Here is a 24,514-nt window from a genome sequence, read left to right as displayed (position 1 = left end):
CCCGAACGCCTCCCTAGGGAGGTGTTTAGGGCACGTCCGACCGGTAGGAGGCCACGGGGAAGACCCAGGACACGTTGGGAAGACTATGTCTCCCGGCTGGCCTGGGAACGCCTCGGGATCCCCCGGGAAGAGATGGACGAAGTGGCTGAGGAGAGGGAAGTCTGGTCTTCCCTGCTTAGGCTGCTGCCCCCGCGACCCAACCCCGGATAAGCGGAAGAAGATGGATGGCTATCTAAATAGTTAATTAAAATTGATACGGAAACATACTACAGGACTGTGTGATTCTTGCCATCAGATAGAAAGTGTAGGACATGTTTTAATACATTGTAGAAAATACAATAGAGAAAGGGAAATACTGGAAAGTAAGTTAGCAAAAGAGAATATTAGGTTAGCAGTGGAAGATATATTAGGATTGAACTCAGAACACATAGGCTATAAAGCAATATACACATGTTTAAAAAACACTGGGTTAAATAAAAGAATATAGAGTAGGGATCCACCTCGGTCCACACTCCTTTACAGTAGGTGGCGGTAATGTACACCAGAAGGTTGCTTGCCAACCGCCATAAAAAAACAAAAGAAGAGGAAGAAGAATCGTTTTTAGCTTTTTGGTTGTTAGAGGTAGAGAGTGTTTTAACGTAGAGTTCTAATTCTTTTTTAAAGGCACAAAAAACAATATTGTCCAGGATTGAAATGAAGTTCTGTAAAAAAAAACAAAAAAAAAACGTAATCACAACTTCCTGGTCTTGCTGTTTGACCGGACACATATACGTTGGATCTTCAAAATAAAGTTTGAATAAGGCTAAAAAGGAAACATTAAGTCATCAACTTATAGAAAAGCAGCATGGTATTTCAATCAGCTTGTTTATAAAAAAAGAAGCAGTTAGATGTTTCTCTTTTTTGGCGAAATATGATAAAAAATTGCATTATTTTCCACATACCTTTTCTTTTGGAGGTTCCAAAAAGGAAGTTCTGGAATCCACACCAGCTCGCGGTGGTCTGCAACATGGATGACATGACAACATGGCCAGAAGTGGAGAAAGCCGCTACAGAAAAGAGACGAGAGTTGGTTTTGCAGGGCGCAGCAGCCGACCAGAAGATCTCCTCACAAGGGGGGCTCACGCCCGCCGTGTATACCCTCACTCTGCTCAATTATCTGGAGGTTAGCCAGTGCCCGAGTTTGACGGAGCTCCACGACGACATCCAGCGTCTGAGCAACCTTCAGAGTCTCATCCTGTGCAGAAACAAACTGGCCTTCATGCCGAATGTCATCAGTAGCCTTAAGTCCCTGAAAGTTCTGGACGTTTCGGTGAACAACCTCAAGGTTTTACCGGAAGGCATCACTCAACTACGAGAGCTGACCACTTTGAATGTGAGCTGCAACAACCTGGAGGCTCTCCCGGACGGGCTGAGCCACTGCGCCAAGCTCTCCACCGTCAACATCTCCAAGAACCGCATCGCCGGCTTCCCCGCGGATCTCTACTCGGAACGCCTGGACCTGCTCAGCACCCTGGTCGCCTCGGATAACGCCATCGTGGAGCTCAGCAGAGACGTTCACAAGCTGTCTGCTCTTAAGGTGGACGTCATAATAGCTTTTTTGTCATACCACAACTAACTAAACATGTTTAAAAGAATACCTCTCCAACCAAATCAATCAAAACTAGTCATTCAAAAAGTATTACTATATAAGTAAAGCAATAGAATTAGGTGTATTGTGTTGCAATTCTACAAATAAAATTGTACGTTTTACGATATTAAAGTTGTAAAATTAGGAGAAACAAATATTACAAGAAAGTCAAAATTTCAAGAGGAAAAAAAAATATTTAATTAAAGCGAAGTCATGACAATGCATTTTTCAGGGTTTCCCCAAGATGGCCGCTATAAATGTGGTGGTGGGGGCGTGGTCAATATGACGTCGATAAAATGTTGACATGCAATGATGCATGTGTGTACAGCTCTGGTAATGGGTACATTCGCACCCGCCTGCACAAATGTACTTCAAAATGTAACAATCAAAATAATATTTTTTTTTGTTTACTAGGGCATGCATATACAAACACCGTTTCCATATGACTTGGAACATTGTGTTAGATGTAAATATAAACGGAATACAATGATTTGCAAATAATTTTCAACCCATATTCAGTGGAATATGCTACAAAGACAACATATTTGATGTTCAAACTGATAAACTTTTTTTTTTTTGCAAATAATCATTAACTTTAGAATTTGATGCCAGCAACACGTGACAAAGAAGTTGGGAAAGGTGGCAATAAATACTGATAAAGTTGAGGAATGCTCATGAAATACTTATTTGGAACATCCCACAGGTGAACAGGCAAATAGGGAACAGGTGGGTGCCATGATTGGGTATAAAAGTAGATTCCATGAAATGCTCAGTCATTCACAAACAAGGATGGGGCGAGGGTCACCACTTTGTCAACAAATGTGTGAGCAAATTGTTAAACAGTTTAAGAAAAACCTTTCTCAACCAGCTATTGCAAGGAATTTAGGGATTTCACCATCTACGCTCCGTAAGATCATCAAAGGGTTCAGAGAATCTGGAGAAATCACTGCACGTAAGCAGCTAAGCCCGTGACCTTCCATCCCTCAGGCTGTACTGCATCAACAAGCGACATCAGTGTGTAAAGGATATCACCACATGGGCTCAGGAACACTTCAGAAACCCACTGTCAGTAACTACAGTTGGTCGCTACATCTGTAAGTGCAAGTTAAAACTCTCCTATGCAAGGCGAAAACCGTTTATCAACAACACCCAGAAACGCCGTCGGCTTCGCTGGGCCTGAGCTCATCTAAGATGGACTGATACAAAGTGGAAAAGGTTTCTGTGGTCTGACGAGTCCACATTTCAAATTTAATTTGGAAACTGTGGACGTCGTGTCCTCCGGACCAAAGAGGAAAAGAACCATCCGGATTGTTATAGGCGCAAAGTGGAAAAGCCAGCATCTGTGATGGTATGGGGGTGTATTAGTGCCCAAGACATGGGTAACTTACACATCTGTGAAGGCACCATTAATGCTGAAAGGTACATACAGGTTTTGGAGCAACATATGTTGCCATCCAAGCAACGTTACTATGGACGCCCCTGCTTATTTCAGCAAGACAATGCCAAGCCACGTGTTACATCAACGTGGCTTCATAGTAAAAGAGTGCGGGTACTAGACTGGCCTGCCTGTTGTCCAGACCTGTCTCCCATTGAAAATGTGTGGCGCATTATGAAGCCTAAAATAGCACAAGGGAGACCCCCGGACTGTTGAACAACTTAAGCTGTACATCAAGCAAGAATGGGAAAGAATTCCACCTGAGAAGCTTCAAAAATGTGTCTCCTCAGTTCCCAAACGTTTACTGAGTGTTGTTAAAAGGAAAGGCCATGTAACACAGTGGTGAACATGCCCTTTCCCAACTACTTTGGCACGTGTTGCAGCCATGAAATTCTAAGTTAATTATTATTTGCAAAAAAAAAAAAAGTTTATGAATTTGAATATCAAATATCTTGCCTTTGTAGTGCATTCAATTGAATATGGGTTGAAAAGGATTTGCAAATCATTGTATTCCGTTTATATTTACATCTAACACAATTTCCCAACTCATATGGAAACGGGATTTGTATAATATGCATTAGTTTGACCATTTAAAACCGTGGTTCTTAACCTGGGTTCGATCGAACCCTAGGGCTTCGGCGGAGGTCAAGACACACCCGACTCATCGTGTAAATAAAAACTTCTCCCTATCGGCGTATTACGGATACGGCAACAGCAGAAGTCAGACTGATTTGCAGGTGTGTAATTTGTTGTGAGTTTATGCACTGTGTTGGTTTTGTTCTTTGAACAAGGTGATGTTCATGCACGGTTCATTTTGTGCACCAGTAAAAAAACATGGTAACACTTTAGTATGAATGGTTTGGTTTTGTATTCATTTATTCTTTGTTTTTATTCAGTCATTTGTGTAGCATAATATTGTTTTTAACATGGCTGTGCAGCACTTTGGAAACATTCTTGTTGTGTAAATGTGCTATATAAATAAAGTGGATTGGATTAGTATGGGGAACATATTCACCATTAATTAGTTGCTTATTAACATGCAAATTAGTAACATATTGGCTCTTAACTAGTCATTATTAAGTACTTATTGATGCCTTATTCGGCATAACCCTAACCCTAACCAAATAACTGTAAATTTAGTCTTTGTTACTTAAAATATGTTCCCCTAGTGTCCAAATAACTCTAAATTAAGTCTTTGTTACTTAGAATATGTTCCCCATACTAAAGTGTTACCAAAAACATATAACTTTGTCTTGAATTTGAAAAAAACCCATAATTTTATTTTTCACTAAAGAAGGGTTCGGTGAATGCACATATGAAACTGGTGGGGTTCGGTACCTCCAACAAGGTTAAGAACCACTGATTTAAAATCAACGATAATAAAAAGGAGATGCTTGGAAATAGCATAAGAATGCCCAAAAAACTTGGAAAAACGCGATTCATAGCGTTACTTTTTGGTGTAACCATCATGAGCGCTGTTCAGGTATATTTCTTTTATATTTTGAAAAATCATATTTATGTATTACTAAATTATTAAATAAATAGGTATTGATCAATCTTTAAGCTGTGTATTTGATTTCAGTTGGCTTTTGACATCTTATTTAGAATTGTAGTTGAAACTTTTACAACCTTGTGTTGCGCTCATGATGGCGTAACCAAACTAGATTTCGTTTAATGATCTTATTTTGAATATTTATTCCATTTTTTACATTTGGTATATTTAAATACTCATTTATAAACATTGAATACATTTCAAATATCAATAAAATGCAATTGCCTTCATCTTATAGGGTAATGTTTAGTTACACCAAGTCATGAGCGTAACACTAAGCTTCATCACTTTGACTTGTAATATCTCTAATTCTGGTGGTGTTTTATGCTTTTTTCTTTTTGGAACATGTACTATACATATAATACAATAAAGTCCCATATAAAATTATGTTTCTAGCAATACTTTAATTTTGCCTTAGAAAGTAACACTCCAATGTCCATTAGTGGAGCTGTACACTTTTGGAATCAGGCCAACATAACAAAATGTGGAAAAAGTGAATACTTTCTAATTGCACTGTAACATGAGTATGAATAAAGTCCTAAAATTACAAGAAAAAGTCACAATTCTACAAGAAAAACGTGCAGAATTCCTACTATTCTGAGAATTGGGTAATTAGATACTAAAAATTCAATTGCATAATTTTATTTAAAAACAAAACAAACAAAAAAGAATTAAATCACACTTTACGAGATTAAATTCAAAATATCACAAACAAAAAGTTGTAAATTTATGAAGTACAGTAAGGAAGGGCCCCGTTCCTGGGGGGATCTTGCGTGGGAGGAAGGTGGGGGGGGTTAATCATTTTGCAATGCAGTCTGCTGAAAATGATCAAAAGCGCCACTCTACACAGCAACTGACGCTGTGGTCATACTTGCCAACCTTGAGACCTCCAATATCGGGAGGTGGGGGGTAGGGGGTGGGGGGCTTGGTCGGGGGCGTGGTTATTTACAGCTAGAATTCACCAACTCGAGTATTTCATATATATATATATATAAAATACTTGACTTTCAGTGAATTCTAGCTATATATATATATATTTTTTATTTACATAGGAAAAAATAAATACTTGAATTTCAGTGTTCCGTTGGCTATCCATTAGATGGCAGTATTGTCCTGTTTAACTTCTCCGTTCATTGGGCAGGCAAGCTGTTTATATTGTGGGAAAGCGGACGTGAGAACAGGCTGTCCCCACTCAGTCTCAGGTCCGCATTGAGCTGGAGGGGGCGTGGCCTCCAGCTCCGGCTGAATACTGGGAGTTTGTCGGGAGAAAATCTCTGCCGGGAGGTTGTCGGGAGAAGCGCTGAATACCGGGATTCTCCCGCTAAAAACGGGAGGGTTGGCAAGTATGGCTGTGGTCCAAGTTGGAATTGCCACAAAACACGTTTTAAGATTTTCAACACTCTACTTCCGTCTGGCAGCTAAAATAGGTAGCGCAACCCCCCAATTTGTCACGTTTCCTGTGTCAGGTAAACCGCGATGAATGGGGCCATATGAATCCCCTTCCTGCTGTAAGTCATTACATTATTTAATAAGACACAAACCTTTCTCCAAACTTTGGCTGGTACTGTTTATAACATAGTACGGTTAATTACCGTAATTTCCGGACTATAAGCCGCACCTGACTATAAGCCGCACCAGCTAAATTTAGGGGAACATACAGATTGCTCCATATATAAGCCGCACCCGACTATAAGCCGCAGGGTTTTGACGTGTAATTACCGTAGTATATAGGGGTTCCTGCTACCACGGAGGGGATTGTCGGGACAGAGATGACTGTTTGGGAACGCAAAGCGTCCCATTTATTAACAATAAATCTTTCAATCATTCAATCAAACTTTCACATCTTTGACATGGCGAACAGCATTCGTGCAGAGTACAAATAATACAACGGTGCAAAGTAATACAAAGTGCTCACCTGTACGTTATCAAAATAACCAGCCTACCGGTATATGAAAAGTCAGTCTTTAATCATTGTGTCATCGTCTTCCTCCTGCGTACTAAAACCACCGAAATCCTCTTCGTCGGTGTCGGAGAAGAACAGGCCGTAAATAAGCCGCACCCTTGTATAAGCCGCAGGGACCAGAACGAGGGGAAAAAGTAGCGGCTTATAGTCCGGAAATTACGGTATTAGCAATTCTGTCAAATGATTGTGTTTTGCTCATGCAGGTGCTGGATCTCTCCAACAACAAGCTGAGCGAGATCCCGTCGAGTCTGAGCGACTGCTCCAAGCTGAAGGAGATCAACTTCAAGGGCAACAAGCTCAACGACAAGCGCCTGGAGAAGATGATGAACGGCTGCCAGACCAAGTCCATCCTGGACTACCTCCGAGGCAAAGGGAGGCAGGCCGAGGAGAGAGGCGACGATGACGGGGGGCGCGGCGCCGACAAGAAGAAGAGGCAGCAGCAGCAAAAGAAGAAGAACAAGAAGAAGGATGCGGAGGACGACGACGACGAGGTGGAAGAAGTGAACAAGATGGTGGTGAAGGTTCTCCGTGTTTCCGACGCTCCTGCCGCTCTCACGGTCCGAGTGAACGCAGACGTGAAGGACGTGCGGCCTTACTTGGTGTGCTGTGTGGTCAGAGGCATGAACCTCAAATCTGGGAACGCTCTCAAGAGGTTCCTGATTGCCCAGGTAAGCATTCAGCGAATACATTTTTTATTTATTTTAACCACTAAGATTATTGAGTCGTAATGGATTTCACTGGCTTGCAGTGACCAGCTGAGGGCACCATTTATTTACAGCCATATTATTAGGAGCTTTGATCGAGTCACGATGTGTATGGGGCCCCGTTTTATGCAAATAAGCGCATATAAAATGTCAATTAATGAACGACAGGGCGCTTCATATAACCATTTAACCGCAAACGTATTCCTAGACCCTTCCTGCTCTGTCATTGGTAAGAACATACAGGCAAATTTCCCTGGAAATTCTTATTGTCCGCCTAGGAGATGTACAAAATAAACCACATTATGTTAGTACATCAGTTCAGGAAAATGATCAAACTACATAAATAACATAAATAAATTAAAGCTGCAAGCAGCGTTGGTCGGGTCCGCATTTTGGCAGGTGCTAGTCCTAGGTGTCCCAATACTTTTGTCCAGTGGTAGTCCTGAGTGAGACCTACATAGAGGTTTTTGTTTCGTGTCGCTACGATATTCGTACTGGGAGTTAGAGGAAGTTGTGTCTGTGTCTTTTTCCTAGGTGTCGCGGCACAGTGGTTGTTTTCTTTGAAGGCGCGTAAAATCACAGCAGCGAGCAACTTTAGTGCTGCGGGTCTTTGAAGGCTCGTAAAATCAAAACGGTAGCACTAATCACAACGCCGTCTTCAACTTTTAATCAGAAGGGTTCAATCTCTCTCCTGTAGCAGTTTGAAGCGGAAACGACAAACGCCCTCGGAGGAGATAACGTTTGATGTTTGGTGACCGGTTGTAACAAAAATTTGGTTTTGAAGGAGGAATAGCAAACTTCATGTTGATTTTTGCTGAAGGATGTCAATCTAAGAAATGTAGGTCTAGGTGAGACCTACATAGAGGTATTTGTTCATGCTTATTTCAGTTACAAGCAGTTTTGTCTGAGTTTTCCTCTGAGGAGCAGTTTTTTCTCTGTTTTTTTCAAAAATTATGTAGAGCACAATTTTGAGTTTTGGGGTTCGTTTTTTTTTTAGATCGCAATTTCCACCAGTCCCAATGTGTGTAAGAAGTTTGGTGAGTTTTGAAGTATTTTAAAGGGGTCAAATCAGAGGTCAAAGATGTAAAAATCAGTGTTTTTAGTACATTTTTGTCTAAAATGGGAAATTGCCAACTTCCTGTTGGTTTTTGCCCGAGGATGTGAAATTATGAATTGTAGGTCTAAGTGAGACCTACATACAGGTTTTTGTTTCATGTCTCTACGACCTTCCTAGTGGGAGTTACAGGCAGTTTGTTGTTTTTTTCCCTAGGGGGCGCTAGAGCGCAATTTTGATTTTTGGGGTTTGGTTTTTTGACTAAAGTGTTCTCGAACACTTTTTGTATGTGTGTAAAAAATTTGGTGAGTTTTGAAGCATGTTAAGGGGGTCAAAGTAGTGCGCAAAGGTGCGGAATAATAATAATAATAAACATTACAAATTCAATAGGTTCCTTTGTAACCAGTACAAAGGACTCCCTTTTTGGGAGTCCTTTGTACTGGTTACAGGGCGGACCCTAATAAAAACTATTTGAATTTGATAGACTGGAAATGAACACCAATGTTAAAGACTGATGAACATTATCACATAATATACTCAGAAATGATAAATAACGACAAATAAATTAATAACCGCAACATGTAAGTGTAAAAAAACAACAACGTTATCCATCCATCCATTTTCTACCGCTTGTCCCTTTCGGGGAGCCTATCTCAGCTGCATTCGGGCGGAAGCCCAACAACATAATGATTTGTACATTTTCAGAATGTCCTTGTTCTATTTTTAAACAAAGAAAACAATCTGAAGTTGTCTTTATTTTTAAGTTATTGTGCCGTGATTTTACTAGTCCGGCCCGCTTGGAAGTAGATTTTTCTCCATGTGGCTCCCAATCTAAAATGAGTTTGACACCCCTGGCCTAGGTGCACCGTGTTAGTTCTGGACCGGTAAACTGGGATCGAATCACAGCCGGCGATGCGCCAGGAACATGTGCAATTTTATTGTTTAAATTATATTAATTTTGTTATTTTACACAAAAATGATTATTTACCAATTGATCTCCCATTAATTAAATGTTTTGTAAGAAAACATGCATCAAATTAAATTCAAATTTGATAAAAAAAAATAAAAAAAAGTATAATAATCGTTTCAGAAAATTAGAAACATTGTAATAGGGATCGGGGGCTCAAAAATATAACCTTTTTTTAATGTTTTAATTATGTTTAGTTTTTTATTTTTCCACAAAAAATGTTTAGTATTAATGTATTTCCCATTATTTTGTTTATTGCAAAACATGCATCAAATTGAATTTAAGTTTGAAAAAAGTGTAAAAATCCCTTCAATCTCTATAAAAAAATCTTATTGGGAATATAGTCATTATTTTGAATGCATGTTACAAAAGAAAAGTTTCAATATTATGACAAACAAGTTCTAGAAATAAAACATATAATACTGTATACTGTATTTTTCAGACTATAAGTCGCAGTTTTTTTCATAGTTTGGCCGGGGGTGCGACTTATACTCAGGAGCGACTTATGTTTAAAATATTAACACATTACTGTAAAATATCAAATAATATTATTTAGCTCATTCACGTAAGAGACTAGACGTATAAGATTTCATGGGATTTAGCGATTAGGAGTGACAGATTGTTTGGTAAACGTATAGCATGTTCTATATGTTATAGTTATTTGAATGACTCTTACCATAATATGTTACGTTAACATACCAGGCACGTTCTCAGTTGGTTATTTATGCCTCATATAACGTACACTTATTCAGCCTGTTGTTCACTATTCTTTATTTATTTTAAATTGCCTTTCAAGTGTCTATTCTTGGTGTTGGCTTTTATCAAATAAATTTTCCCCAAAAATGCGACTTATACTCCAGTGCGACTTATGTTTTTTTTCCTTCTTTATTATGCATTTTCGGCAGGTGCGACTTATACTCCGAAAAATACGGTATACTAGATTAACACTAATTGACAGAAAAAAGTATTGTTAAAAGGACTATAATGAATACTATAGTTGAGTTGAATCATATTGCAAACAAATAATTGTATCAGGAAAAAGAAGAAAAAAGTATTTATATTACAATAAAAACAATATTGAACCATATTAAATCTTGTAAGTCATAACATTTGACAGACTAAAGTTGTAAGTCTCTATTTACACTCTCATTCCTAGTCAAATATGTAAGTGACAGACATGCACTTCTTCCCCCAGACAAAGCTCCATGAGGACGTGTGTGGGAGGAGGACCATCGCCACCATTGCCACTCATGATGTGCAGCTTCTCAAAGGTCCTCTGGTGTATGACGCCATACCTCCCACACAGCTGAAGGTGGGCTCGCACACAATTCTATTATAGGACCATAAGGCGCATTAAAGGGGTCATTTTTTTTTCTCCTAAATTGAAAACACTTCCTTGTGGTCTACATAACATGTAATGGTGGTTCTTTGGTCAAAATGTTGCATAGATGATGTTTTACAGATCATCTTCAAGCCGCTTTCTGACAGTCGCTTCAGGATGCGCCGTTTTGTGGGCGGTCTTATTTACGTGGCTCACCTTTGACAGCGTCTTCTCCCCGTCATCTTTGTTGTAGCGGTGTAGCGTGCAAGGACGGGAGTGGAAGAAGTGTCAAAAGATGGAGCGAACTGTTTTAACGACATTCAGACTTTACTTCAATCAATAACGGAGCAGCGTCTCCTCATCCGTGGCTCACTAGTGCAACAACAACGCCGGAAATGTGTCCCGTGAAAAAAAGGTCCGATCGGAACTCTCTAATAACTAAAGTTCCTTGGGTGAATTATGTAAACTCACTACACTGGTAGTTTTTAGCGTTTTCGTAGCGAGATATAAGTTAGAACTTTACGCCACTTTATATTAGAAATGGCAACAGCAGAGGGTGAATGCACTATAAAAAGAAGAAGCTTATCGACTACGGCATCGGACTACGGTGGCGGACATGCGCACATTTTCAGGACATATGCAGATCTCAAATACACATCAGCAGGTACAAGAACGTACAAACCCCGTTTCCATATGAGTTGGGAAATTGTGTTAGATGTAAATATAAACGGAATACAATGATTTGCAAATCATTTTCAACCCATATTCAGTTGAATATGCTACAAAGACAACATATTTGATGTTCAAACTGACAAACATTTTTTTTTTTTTTGCAAATAATCATTAACTTTAGAATTTGATGCCAGCAACACGTGACAAAGAAGTTGGGAAAGGTGGCAATAAATACTGATAAAGTTGAGGAATGCTCATCAAACACTTATTTGGAACATCCCACAGGTGAACAGGCAAATTGGGAACAGGTGGGTGCCATGATTGGGTATAAAAGTAGATTCCATGAAATGCTCAGTCATTCACAAACAAGGATGGGGCGAGGGTCACCACTTTGTCAACAAATGCGTGAGCAAATTGTTGAACAGTTTAAGAAAAACCTTTCTCAACCAGCTATTGCAAGGAATTTAGGGATTTCACCATCTACGCTCCGTAATATCATCAAAGGGTTCAGAGAATCTGGAGAAATCACTGCACGTAAGCAGCTAAGCCCGTGACCTTCCATCCCTCAGGCTGTACTGCATCAACAAGCGACATCAGTGTGTAAAGGATATCACCACATGGGCTCAGGAACACTTCAGAAACCCACTGTCAGTAACTACAGTTGGTTGCTACATCTGTAAGTGCAAGTTAAAACTCTCCTATGCAAGGAGAAAAGCGTTTATCAACAACACCCAGAAACGCTGTTTGCTTCGCTGGGCCTGAGCTCATCTAAGATGGACTGATACAAAGTGGAAAAGTGTTTTGTGGTCTGACGAGTCCACATTTCAAATTGTTTTTGGAAACTGTGGAAGTCGTGTCCTCCGGACCAAAGAGGAAAAGAACCATCCGGATTGTTATAGGTGCAAAGTGTAAAAGCCAGCATCTGTGATGGTATGGGGGTGTATTAGTGCCCAAGACATGGGTAACTTACACATCTGTGAAGGCGCCATTAATGCTGAAAGGTACATACAGGTTTTGGAGCAACATATGTTGCCATCCAAGCAACGTTACCATGGACGCCCCTGCTTATTTCAGCAAGACAATGCCAAGCCACGTGTTACATCAACGTGGCTTCATAGTAAAAGAGTGCGGGTACTAGACTGGCCTGCCTGTAGTCCAGACCTGTCTCCCATTGAAGATGTGTGGCGCATTATGAAGCCTAAAATAGCACAAGGGAGACCCCCGGACTGTTGAACAACTTAAGCTGTACATCAAGCAAGAATGGGAAAGAATTCCACCTGAGAAGCTTCAAAAATGTGTCTCCTCAGTTCCCAAACGTTTACTGAGTGTTGTTAAAAGGAAAGGCCATGTAACACAGTGGTGAACATGCCCTTTCCCAACTACTTTGGCACGTGTTGCAGCCATGAAATTCTAAGTTAATTATTATTTGCAAAAAAAAAAAAAAGTTTATGAGTTTGAACATCAAATATCTTGTCTTTGTAGTGCATTCAATTGAATATGGGTTGAAAAGGATTTGCAAATCATTGTATTCCGTTTATATTTACATACAACACAATTTCCCAACTCATATGGAAACGGGGTTTGTAAGAAAAGCTGGTTTTGCATAATATTGTGAAACAAAACACCAGATAATATGTCTGCTAACGGGTGCCATTTTGCGGTCCTTATACACACACCATAGTAATACGTGTATCTCTGACTATGGTTGCCGTAATGGGCAGACAATCCATCAAGCGGTGCGGCTTCAAAGTCATACTAAAAGATTTTGACAGATTTTTGAGCGCCGTGTGTAAAGTTCTTTCTTTTCAATGGAACATATAACGTTTTGGTGTTGTTTACTGGCGTCATATTGCAGTCTACACGTATCTCTTGTGTGACTGCCATCTACTGGTCACACTTATCATTACATCATGTACCGAATAAAATTGCTTCGAGGTTGGTAAGCACAACCAGAATTATTCCGTACATTAGGCGCACTGTCGAGTTTTGAGAAAATGAAAGGGTTTTAAGTGCGCCTTATAGTCCGAAAAACACGGTAATAGCCCACCAAAGGTGTCTTTACAACAGTTGCTAATTACCTCCTGTCTTGTCAAGATTGTGCCGCTGGGTCGGAAGGAGATGACGGCCGTGGAGCTGATAAGACAACTTCAGCAGGAGGCTGATGAGCTGAGGAAGCAGAAGAAGAGGCAGAATGTCACAGGCCTCCACAAGTCAGTCGCTTAGCAATTATTATTATTATTATTGTTTTTTTTGGTCATCAATTTGAAATGGAAATCCCACAATAGTGTATTGTTGGTTTGCTGTCCAAAATCTAGCCTTGGTGTTGGAATGTAGAAAAGTGCTTTTGGTAATAAGCCTTACGCTGTTTTGTGTGTCTGTAGCTTTAATGCAAATGAGCCGAGTTCGACCATGAGTGTGTGGGACTTTAAGAAGTGCTATTAGACTTAGACAAACTTTAATGATCCACAAGGGGAATTGTTCCACCCAGTAGCTCAGTTACAAAGGATGGAAAGGATAATGCACACAAGGGCACAAAAAGAGGGCGAAAACAGAGGGTATAAAGTAGAGTAAAAATGTATCATAGTAGCAATATAAATATGACGTACATGTAATATTTACATATTATACATACAGTATATAATATATACCAGGGGTCACCAACCTTTTTGAAACCAAGAGCTACTTCTTGGGTACTGATTAATGCGAAGGGCTACCAGTTTGATACACACTTAAATAAATTGCCAGAAATAGCCAATTTTGCTTAATTTACCTTTAACTCTATGTTATTATTATTTTTATTTTTTTATTTTTTTTATTTTTTTTAAAAAAATTTTATAATGTCCTGCCCAGCTTCTCGGGCAAATCATATAGCAGATGTAGATGCCCATATCGGCTGTTCAGATTTACTTTACAAAAGAGAAGTGTAGGATACTTCTCTTGTTGCCTTACTTGTATTTTGACTTTATTAAATGTATTTATGTTATCATTTGGTGCAGCCGGGCCGGAGCAGGAGGGGATAGAAAGAGAGAAAAAGGAAGACAGAGGGGGGAATTGTGGGGACAAGAGGGGGATTAGACAGAGAGACAAAAACAACAACAACAACAACAACAACAGAGCAACATCAGCAAATACGACATGTACAAATATGATGGTAAAAGTAATAGCAAATAAGCAGTTAGCGAAAATAAAAATACAGAAATGACAATGAGCATTATTACACTAAAAATGGAGCAATATGAATACCAATAGAAATAGTGCTATTGATAATAAACAATACCAGTACTTTACCTTTATTATCAACAATACAATTGTTCAAATGCAACAATACATATACGTAATGATAACTTGAGATACGAAAGAATGCAGAAAAATGGAGGGGAAGAAAGAGAAGCAACCTTAACCTTGTAGATTGTTATAGTAACAATAGGTTAAGCTTTGTCAGTGTGCCATGTGTTATACCCAGTTTACCCTAGGGCAACAACATTAATATATGTTTGATGAAACGTGATTATGTGCATGAGTGTATGTGTGCATATGTACTTGTATATGTACAGTATGTGTATGTGTGCTTGTACAGTGAATGTATATGTACAGTATGTGTATATGTGTGTACAGCGAATGTATATGTACAGTATGTGTATACAGTATGTGTGTTTGAACAGTGAATGTATATGTACAGTATGTGTAAATGTGTGTTTGTACAGTGAATGTATATGTACAGTATATGTATGTGTGTGTTTGTACAGTGAATGTATGTGTAGTATGTGTATGTGTGTGTTTGTACAGTGAATGTATATGTACAGTATGTGTATATGTATGTTTTTACAGTGAATGTATATGTACAGTATGTGTATACAGTATGTTTGTATAATGAAATGTGCGTGTGGATGTACGAACTTTGAGTGTGTAAATATGTACTGTATTTATTTGTATATGTATGTGGGAGCGTAGGTACCTACGTATGTCTGTATGTATGTGTGTGAGTATATGTGAATTTGCATGTACAATACATTTGACTCCCAGTGTGTGCGGGAGCCAGAGTACGGCCCCAGCCTCCCCGAGAACCCATCCCACAAACAGTAGGTGTGGTGCCCAGGGAACCAGGGGCCCTAACTCTGTTATTATTAATAATTAATGATATTTACACTTAATTGAACGGTTTAAAAGAGGAGAAAACACGAAAAAAAATGACAATTGAATTTTGAAACATAGTTTATCTTCAATTTCTACTCTTTAAAATTCAAAATTCAACCGAAAAAAAGAAGAGAAAAACTAGCTAATTCGAATCTTTTTGAAAAAATAAAAACAATTTTTTATGGAACATCATTAGTAATTTTTCCTGATTAAGATTAATTTTAGAATTTTGATGACATGTTTTAAATGGGTTAAAATCCAATCTACACTTTGTTAGAATATATAACAAATTGGACCAAGCTATATTTTTAACAAAGAAAAATCACTATTTCTTCTAGATTTTCCAGAACAAAAATTTTAAAAGAAATTCAAAAGACTTTGAAATAAGATTTAAATTTGATTCTACAGATTTTCTAGATTTGCCAGAATAATTTTTTTGAATTTTAATCATAATAGGTTTGAAGAAATATTTCACAAATATTCTTCGTCGAAAAAACAAAGTGAAGAATTAAATTAAAATTTATGTATTATTCTTTACAATAAAAAAAATAAATGTACTTGAACATTGATTTAAATTGTCAGGAAAGAAGAGGAAGGAATTTAAAAGGTAAAAAGGTATATGGTGTTTAAAAATCCTAAAATTATTTTTAAGGTGGTATTTTTTCTCTAAAATTGTCTTTCTGAAAGTTATAAGAAGCAAAATAAAAAAAATAATGAATTTATTTAAACAAGTGAAGACCAAGTCTTTAAAATATTTTCTTGGATTTTCAAATTCTATTTGAGTTTTGTCTTTCTTAGAATTAAAAATGTCGGGCAAAGCAAGACCAGCTTGCTAGTAAATAAATACAATTTAAAAAATAGAGGCAGCTCACTGGTAAGTGCTGCTATTTGAGCTATTTTTAGAACAGGCCAGCGGGCTACTCATCTGGTCCTTACGGGCTACCTGGTGCCCGCGGGCACCGCGTTGGTGACCCCTGATATATACAATATATATAACAAATACCAATTACCATGTACAATATTACAGTATAAGTATATATTCGTATAGCATATTGTGCACTTTAGTCACTTTTTACATATAAACTAAGTCTGCACTTATACAAAATAAGTGGTCCCCAACCTTTGTCACTGAACAACTGCCTCGCGGTCCTGCATTGACGATAACATATTGTATTATTATACATTTATTTTATTTTATTCTATTTTATATCATCACACCAAAATCAACTCACCTTAAAGGCCTACTGAAATGAATTTTTTTTATTTAAACGGGGATAGCAGATCTGTTCTATGTGTCATACTTGATCATTTCGCGATATTGCCATATTTTTGCTGAAAGGATTTAGTATAGAACGACAACGATAAAGATCGCAACTTTTGGTATCTGATTAAAAAAAAAAGGCTTGCCCCTACCGGAAGTAGCGTGACGTAGTCAATTGAACATATTTGCAAAGTTCCCTATTGTTTACAATGATGGCCGCCAGAAGTGAGAGAGGTTCGGACCGAGAAAGCGACGATTTCCCCATTAATTTGAGCGAGGATGAAAGATTTGTGGATGAGGAAAGTGCAAGTGAAGGACTAGTGGGGAGTGGAAGCGATTCAGATAGGGAAGATGCTGTGAGAGCCGGGGGTGACTACAACAGTAAATAAACACAAGACATATATATACTCTATTAGCCACAACACAACCAGGCTTATATTTAATATACCACAAATTAATCCCGCATAAAAACACCTAGGTGTTTGTTATGCTAGCTCCTACCTACTAGCTCGAGCTAGTTATAGCTCGAGCGGGTTATATGGACGGGATCCCGCCAATACAATTCAAACACCTGCACAACACACACACTCACTCAGCCCAAAGAACCGTTCACCTAACCCAAGGTTCATAAAGCTTATATATTTAACCAAAGTTACGTACGTGACACGCACGTACGGGCAAGCGATCAAATGTTTGGAAGCGCGCGGGTGGGACCTGATATTCAGCTGGGAATGACTACAACAGTAAATAAACACAAGACATATATATACTCTATTAGCCACAACACAACCAGGCTTATATTTAATATGCCACAAATTAACAAACACCTAGGTGTTTGTTATGCTAGCTCCTAGCTACTAGCTCGAGCTAGTTATAGCAAGCGATCAAATGTTTGGAAGCGTACTCACGGTATCGCGTCTGCGTCTGTGTATCCAAATCAAAGTCCTCCTGGTAAGAGTCTCTGTTGTCCGAGTTCTTCGATCTTGACTGCATCTTTCGGGAATGTAAACAATGAAACACTGACTGTGTTGTGTTGCTGACTTCCCTCGCAAAATACTCCGCTTCGCACCGACTTTCTTCTTTGCTTGCTCGGCTTCTTTCTCCATAATGCAATGAACAAATTACAACAGATTCACCAACACAGATGTCCAGAATACTGTGGAATTATGAGATGAAAACAGAGCTATTTCGTATTGGCTTCAATTGAGAAGCCATACTTCTGTTAAAGGGACGGCGTGGCGAAGTTGATAGAGTGGCTGTGCCAGCAATCGGAGTGTTGCTGGTTACTGGGGTTCAATTCCCACCTTCTACCATCCTAGTCACGTCCGTTGTGGCCTTGGGCAAGACACTTCACCCTTTGCCTCTGATGGCTGCTGGTTAGCGCCTTGCATGGCAGCTCCCGCCATCAGTGTGTGAATGTGTGTGTGAATGGGTGAATGTGGAAATACTGTCAAAGCGCTTTGAGTACCTTGAAGGTAGAAAAGCGCTATACAAGTATAACCCATTTATCATTTAAACTGGGACGTCACGCGCATCTGTCATCCTCCAAAGGAATTTTCAACCGGAAGTTTAGCGGGAAATTTAAAATGTCACTTTATAAGTTAACCCGGCCGTATTGGCATGTGTTGCAATGTTAAGATTTCATCATTGATATATAAACTATCAGACTGCGTGGTCGGTAGTAGTGGCTTTCAGTAGGCCTTTAACCTCTCAAGGCCCAAGCTGTTTGTTTACATGCTTTTTTTAATTTATCTTTGCTATTTAGGCTTATTGGACCCTAATTACCGTATTTTTCGGAGTATAAGTCGTACTGGAGTATAAGTCGCATTTTTTGGGGAAATGTATTTGATAAAAGCCAACACCAAGAATAGACATTTGAAAGGCAATTCAAAATAAATAAAGAATAGTGAACAACAGGCTGAATAAGTGTACGTTATATGAGGCATAAATAACCAACTGAGAAGGTGCCTGGTATGTTAACGTAACATATTATGGTAAGAGTCATTCAAATAACTATAACATATAGAACATGCTATACGGTTACCAAACAATCTGTCACTCCTAATCGCTAAATCCCATGAAATCTTATACGTCTAGTCTCTTACATGAATGAGCTAAATAATATTATTTGATATTTTACGCTAATGTGTTAATAATTTCACACATAAGTCGCTCCTGAGTATAAGTCGCACCCCCGGCCAAACTATGAAAAAAACTGCGACTTATAGTCCGAAAAATACGGTAGTATCTTATAGGGATGATGTTTGATAAGGAATTATCGAGTTCGAGCCTATTATCGAGTCCTCTTATCGAACCGATTCCTTATCGATTCTCTTATCGAGTCCAGATAGGTTGTTGTATATGGAAAAAAAACACACAATATTTGGTTTAACAAAAGCTCACTCATATTATATAATAAAAAAATAAAATCTAATAAATAAATAAATATTGACTGTTACCCACCTAAAAAAATAAAATAAAATAAATAAATATTGACTGTTGTTACCCAAAGTATATTAAGTGGGATTTTTCAGAGAAACAAATATGTACAGTAACACAAAAACAACCTGTCTCTGTGATCACTATAGGTGTATAAATAATAATATAGTGTTAAATAAAATCAGTCCCTTGGGCACAAAACTGAAAATAATACAGCTCTCCAAAAAGTGCACTTCTGCTGCTATTTGACATAACTGTTTGTTATGATGCTTTGACATCTTTGCACTTTATTTCTTTATTGAAAGAAAATTCTATGAAGAGAAAAGTTGTTTGCAAATGTGGTTACAATGCTAAAAAATGAAAAGTTAAAGCTAAAAAAAGAAATACACTTTATTGAGTTAACATTATTTCTTTACAGGGGGAAAAATGTTATGAGCGAGAGAATATAACAACTACACTACCCAGCATGCAACGGGAGTTATGAGCATGCGCGGTAGCCCCGAATAGTGTTGCATGTTGCCACGCTGTGAAAGTAAACGTCAAGAACTCAGCCAACACGCCTCGTCTGCATTATTTATAATTAGACAGACAACACATCTACAGTGTGATTTTGTAACGTTTACAAGGAAAGAAAAACAAAAGTTAAAAAAGGGAGATATGTTGTATATATATGTATGTGCTGCGGTTGTTTTAAGAACGTTGCGACAGCTGCCGTAAAGGAGGTGCGTTGCTATGTTTCCGGTTGGTCGTAAAAATGTTCATGTGTTTTACCCTGCTAAAATCTCTCAGTAAAGTTATTCGATGGATTATAGTTTTTGTTTTGAACTTTATTACACCTTGGAGCGCTTTTTCCCGTCCATTGTTTTCCTGCTTTCGCTATCTGCGCCTAATGACTGAGCTACGTGACGTCAATTCTTGTGATGTCCCACGGAGCATTTCTGGTCGGGACGAGATTCGAATAAAGAATCAACTCTTTTCCTTTACTATAGTGGTCTCGATAACGGGTACCGGTTCTCAAAAAGGGATTCGAGTCCGAGGACTCGGTTCTTTTCTTATCAAACAACCGGGAAAACCGGTTTCGAGTATCATCCCTAGTATCTTATTTATGTTCCAATTTAGAACATCAATAAAAACTACAATTTAAATATATGCTTGCCACATGCTCACGTCTGTCAGTGTTTCCTTCTTGTAGATATCTCCAGCTCCTGCAAGGTAAAGCCGTGTATCCCTGCCTGGTGGATGCTGAGGGACACGTCATCTCATTCCCGCCCATCACAAACAGTGATAAAACTAAGGTGTGGGGTTTATGTTTAACAATTATTTTTTCATTATTGTGGTGTACTGTGATCTGGAACCTCAGCCACTGTTATGTCTTCAACAGATCAAGAGGACAACCCAGGAGTTGTTCTTGGAGGTGACGAGTGCCAGCAGCCTGCAGATCTGTAAAGATGTCATGGACACTCTGATTGCGGTAAGGCAGCAAGTTGACACCTACAGTATAAAACTGGTGACAAAGGAAAACTACTTACCTTTTAATAACACCTGATGTTCTGTTTGGTAAAGTTAATGTTCAATAATTTTCTGTGAAGCAGACAAACCCTTGTCTGCGCCCGAGTAAGTAGGGCTGCACCATTCTGGCTGCAATAATCATCACAATTAGTTTCATCACGATTATTAATCAGGATTATTTACTCTATTTTATTGCACTTTCTATTTTAAACAAACAGCATGTGAACTTGGCTTCAAGGAGTGCGATCATAAAGTGCAGACGAGTGGAAAAAAAAACAAGATAATGCACAAAAGGCACATACAAAGGAACACATTCATTGCACCGCTCACAGTATATACACAACTTATGTCTTTGGCCAAATTAAAACGTTATTATGTTTGTTATTTTGGCGTGTCTTTGAGAGGTGGATGGATACGGGCTCCCTCGGTGCACATTTGATGTTAAAAAAAAAATAGATTTTCGAATAAATCACCATTCTTATTTGCAACGATTCTTAATCGAACGTTAAAAAAAAAAAAAATTTGATTTGAAAAAAATGAATAAAATGTGTATATATACATACATAAATAAACAGTCGTGGTCAAAAGTTTACATACATTTGTAAAGAACATAATGTCATGGCTGTCTTGCGTTTCCAATCATTTCTACAACTCTTATTTTTTTGTTAATATTTGGTTACATGTCCCTTGGCAAGTTTCACTGCAATAAGGCGCTTCCGGGGTTAAAACACGTAACTGTGTGTTTGTAACTGGCACCCATGTAATAATGCATTTCTTTTTACTAATATTTTCGGGAGCCACTGGCTGAGCCAAATGTCTCTCAGTCGCCCCCTGCTGGTTGGTTGTGAATGTGCTTGCTTTGAAATGCAGCAAAGCCTGTTTTTTAAAAATGTTAATATCACATTAAAAAAATGCCTAATGAATTGAGGCAGAGCCTAATAGTAGGGATGTCCGATAATGGCTTTTTTGCCGATAGCCGATATTCCGATATTGTCCAACTATTAATTACCGATACTGATATCAACCGATACCGATATCAACCGATATATATAGTCGTCGAATTAACACATTATTATGCCTAATTTGGACAACCAGGTATGGTGAAGATAAGGTCCTTTTTAAAAAAAATAAGATAAATAAATTAAAAACATTTTCTTGAATAAAAAAGAAAGTAAAACAGTAACATAGAAACTAGTAATGAATGAAAATGAGTAAAATTAACTGTTAAAGGTTAGTACTATTAGTGGACCAGCAGCACGCACAATCATGTGTGCTTACGGACTGTATCCCTTGCAGACTGTATTGATATATATTGATATATAATGTAGGAACCAGAATATTAATAACAGAAAGAAACAATCCTTTTGTGTGAATGAGTGTGGGAGGTTTTTCGGGTTAGTGTACTAATTGTAAGTGTATCTTGTGTTTTTTATGTTAATTTAATTTAAAAAAACAAACAAAACAAAAAAAAACGATACCGATAATAATAAAATAAAAATGATACCGATAATTTCCGATATTACATTTTAAAGCATTTATAGGCCGATAACGGCAGGCCGATATTATCGGACATCTGTACCTAATAGGAACCACCTTTAACATTCTAAAACTGTGTCAGAAAATACTTGAAATCAACCTAAATAAAACGCTTTGGTACAATCATAATATCATCAATAATAAAAATGTGATTAAATGGACAACATGGAAAGACAGAGGTATTACTAAACCTCATCATATTATTAATATAAACTCCTTTAAACCGTTCAATGAATTAGTTGATCAATATAATATACCCAGAAATCATTTTTTAAATGTTATCGCTTTAAAACACGCTGTAAAGAAATGCATATCCTCTGTAAGTATCTCTTTAAATAGCCATGAACTGGAAGATGTACTTTTTAATCAAGATACAATTAAGAAATTAATTAAAATATTTTATGGCATAATGAATGAACATCGTAGTAGAAATGCAAATGATGCATGTGTTCGGAAATGGATGATGGACTTAAACATTTTAGATGAGAGAGACATATGATATTTGGAAAAATGCCAACAAGCCCTTTCGAAGCATTAAAGATGAGCTGAGTCAATTTAAGATATTGAATAGATTGTATTTGACATCTTCTCAGCTGTTTAAAATTGGTGCAGTAGATAGCAAGTTATGTATGAAGTGTCGGGCAACTGAGGTAACTTGTTCATTTATTGTGGGAATGTCAGAGAATAAAAGAGTTATGGTTGAAAACAACATAAGAGGCAATCACATTCTCAAATGTAAACATCCCAATGACACTGCAAACTTGTATTCTTGGTGATCTGCATCCATTTAGTAACGTGTTATCAAAAGAGTAAAAATGCATTTCTTTCAATATGCATCATAACAAAAAGGGTAATATTAAAATAATGGATAGATGTTGATAGTCCAACTCATACTGACTGGTACACACGAGCTATGGAGATGATAGCAGTAGAAAAAACTGCATTTAGTTTAGATAATAATGAGATATATATTGGAATACCCCGCCTTCAGCCCGATTGTAGCTGAGATAGGCTCCAGCACCCCCGCGACCCCGAATGGGACAAGCGGTAGAAAATGGATGGATGGATATTGGAATATGGGATCCATTATTTTAATTTGTTTTAACTATTAAATGAACCTAAAATATGACTTGTTTTATCTTTGTGGAAAATATTGGACACAGTGTGTTGTCAAGCTGTCAAGTGTAAGCCACTGTGACACATTTTTTAAATGTTTTTATTTTATTTATTTATAAATGTCTGTGATAATTATGTCAATGAGGGATTTCTAATCACTGCTATGTTGGAATTCTTATTAATATTGATACTGTTGTTGATATTATTCATTTTTGTTTCACTACTTTTGGATTGTTTTGTGTCATGTTTGTGTGTCCTCAATTGCTCTGTTTATTGCTATTCTGAATGTTGCTGGGCCGGGTTTGGTTTTGGAATTGAAATTGTATTATTGTGTAGTATTTTGTTGGACTGATTAATAATTTTAAAAAATAACAAAAAAAATGATTGCTGAAGATCACTCTCATTTAATCGTAGCTGCCAAAATCATGATCACGATTCAAATTTGATTAGTTGTGCAGCCCTACGAGTAAGTTGTGTTGTTTTCCTGTTCTATGGTTATCGTCACATTTTTTACCATAATTGGAAAACCTCTGTAGCAGCATTGCAAACAAAAAAAAAGTCTGTGATTTGCTGACTTTGCACAGCATGATGCTTTTAGAATCTTTTCGATCTCAGGTTTTATTTTGGTGTCTGCAGATTTAGGGAAATACCTTTGAACTATATCTCCATTGCTTCCTCTGTCCTCACAGAAAATGGCCGAGTTGAACAAGTTCACAGCCGAGCACCGGGAGGAGGCGGGGTCCGGCGGAGAGGGGGACGCCCCACCACCGGACCAGGCAGTCGGTACGGACGCCTCCAGTGAGCTGACCGTCCAGCAGGTTCGAACCGTCGACCAGGACGGGAACCTGAAGGTGGTCTACCCGTCTAAGACCGACCTCGCCCAAGACGTCTCTAACTTAACTGTCGTTTGGTAACTAAAGATGAAGATTGCAACAACATAATGCTTTTATTAAAGGGAACATAAAGTGCATTTTTGTGATATTTCTTCACTTTTGTAGACAAATACTTCCATCCCTTCCATCCATTTTCTACCGGTTGTCCCTTATGAATAATATTAGCTAATCATTGAGTACGGTACATCGTTTCCACTCTTCCCAAGCCTTATACATGCATGTAGTTTGTGTTTTTTACAGAATATTGTCAAATACTAACTATAATAGAGTGCTAAATAAAGCATCTTAGGCAAATTATGAAACAACATGAAACATTTATAGTTGAACACTG

At 38.0% G+C, this 24,514-nt stretch overlaps 1 protein-coding gene across 1 annotated transcript; it reads left to right on the top strand.

Moving 5' to 3' along the window:
• The first annotated feature begins 966 nt into the window (after positions 1–966).
• On the top strand, positions 967–24,392 carry lrrc47 (leucine rich repeat containing 47). The gene is made up of 7 exons (XM_062054492.1): positions 967–1,576; positions 6,781–7,245; positions 10,498–10,614; positions 13,390–13,505; positions 20,322–20,424; positions 20,511–20,600; positions 23,980–24,392. Exons 1-7 carry the CDS (start codon positions 1,007–1,009, stop codon positions 24,202–24,204), a joined length of 1,686 nt encoding a protein of 561 aa, XP_061910476.1. The 5' UTR covers positions 967–1,006; the 3' UTR covers positions 24,205–24,392.
• The last annotated feature ends 122 nt before the right edge of the window (positions 24,393–24,514 follow it).

The sequence above is a fragment of the Entelurus aequoreus genome, linkage group LG07 (genome assembly GCF_033978785.1).
Source record: "Entelurus aequoreus isolate RoL-2023_Sb linkage group LG07, RoL_Eaeq_v1.1, whole genome shotgun sequence".
Lineage (NCBI taxonomy): Eukaryota > Metazoa > Chordata > Actinopteri > Syngnathiformes > Syngnathidae > Entelurus > Entelurus aequoreus.
This window is presented reverse-complemented; position numbering and strand designations above follow the sequence as displayed.

Excerpts from the sequence above, each read along its gene's own strand:
- lrrc47 (XM_062054492.1), top strand. The coding sequence starts at position 1,007 with ATGGATGACATGACAACATGGCCAGAAGTGGAGAAAGCCGCTACAGAA. Across the intron at positions 1,577-6,780 it reads ACAAGCTGTCTGCTCTTAAG|GTGCTGGATCTCTCCAACAA; the intron begins GTGGACGTCATA and ends TTGCTCATGCAG. Across the intron at positions 13,506-20,321 it reads AATGTCACAGGCCTCCACAA|ATATCTCCAGCTCCTGCAAG; the intron begins GTCAGTCGCTTA and ends TCCTTCTTGTAG.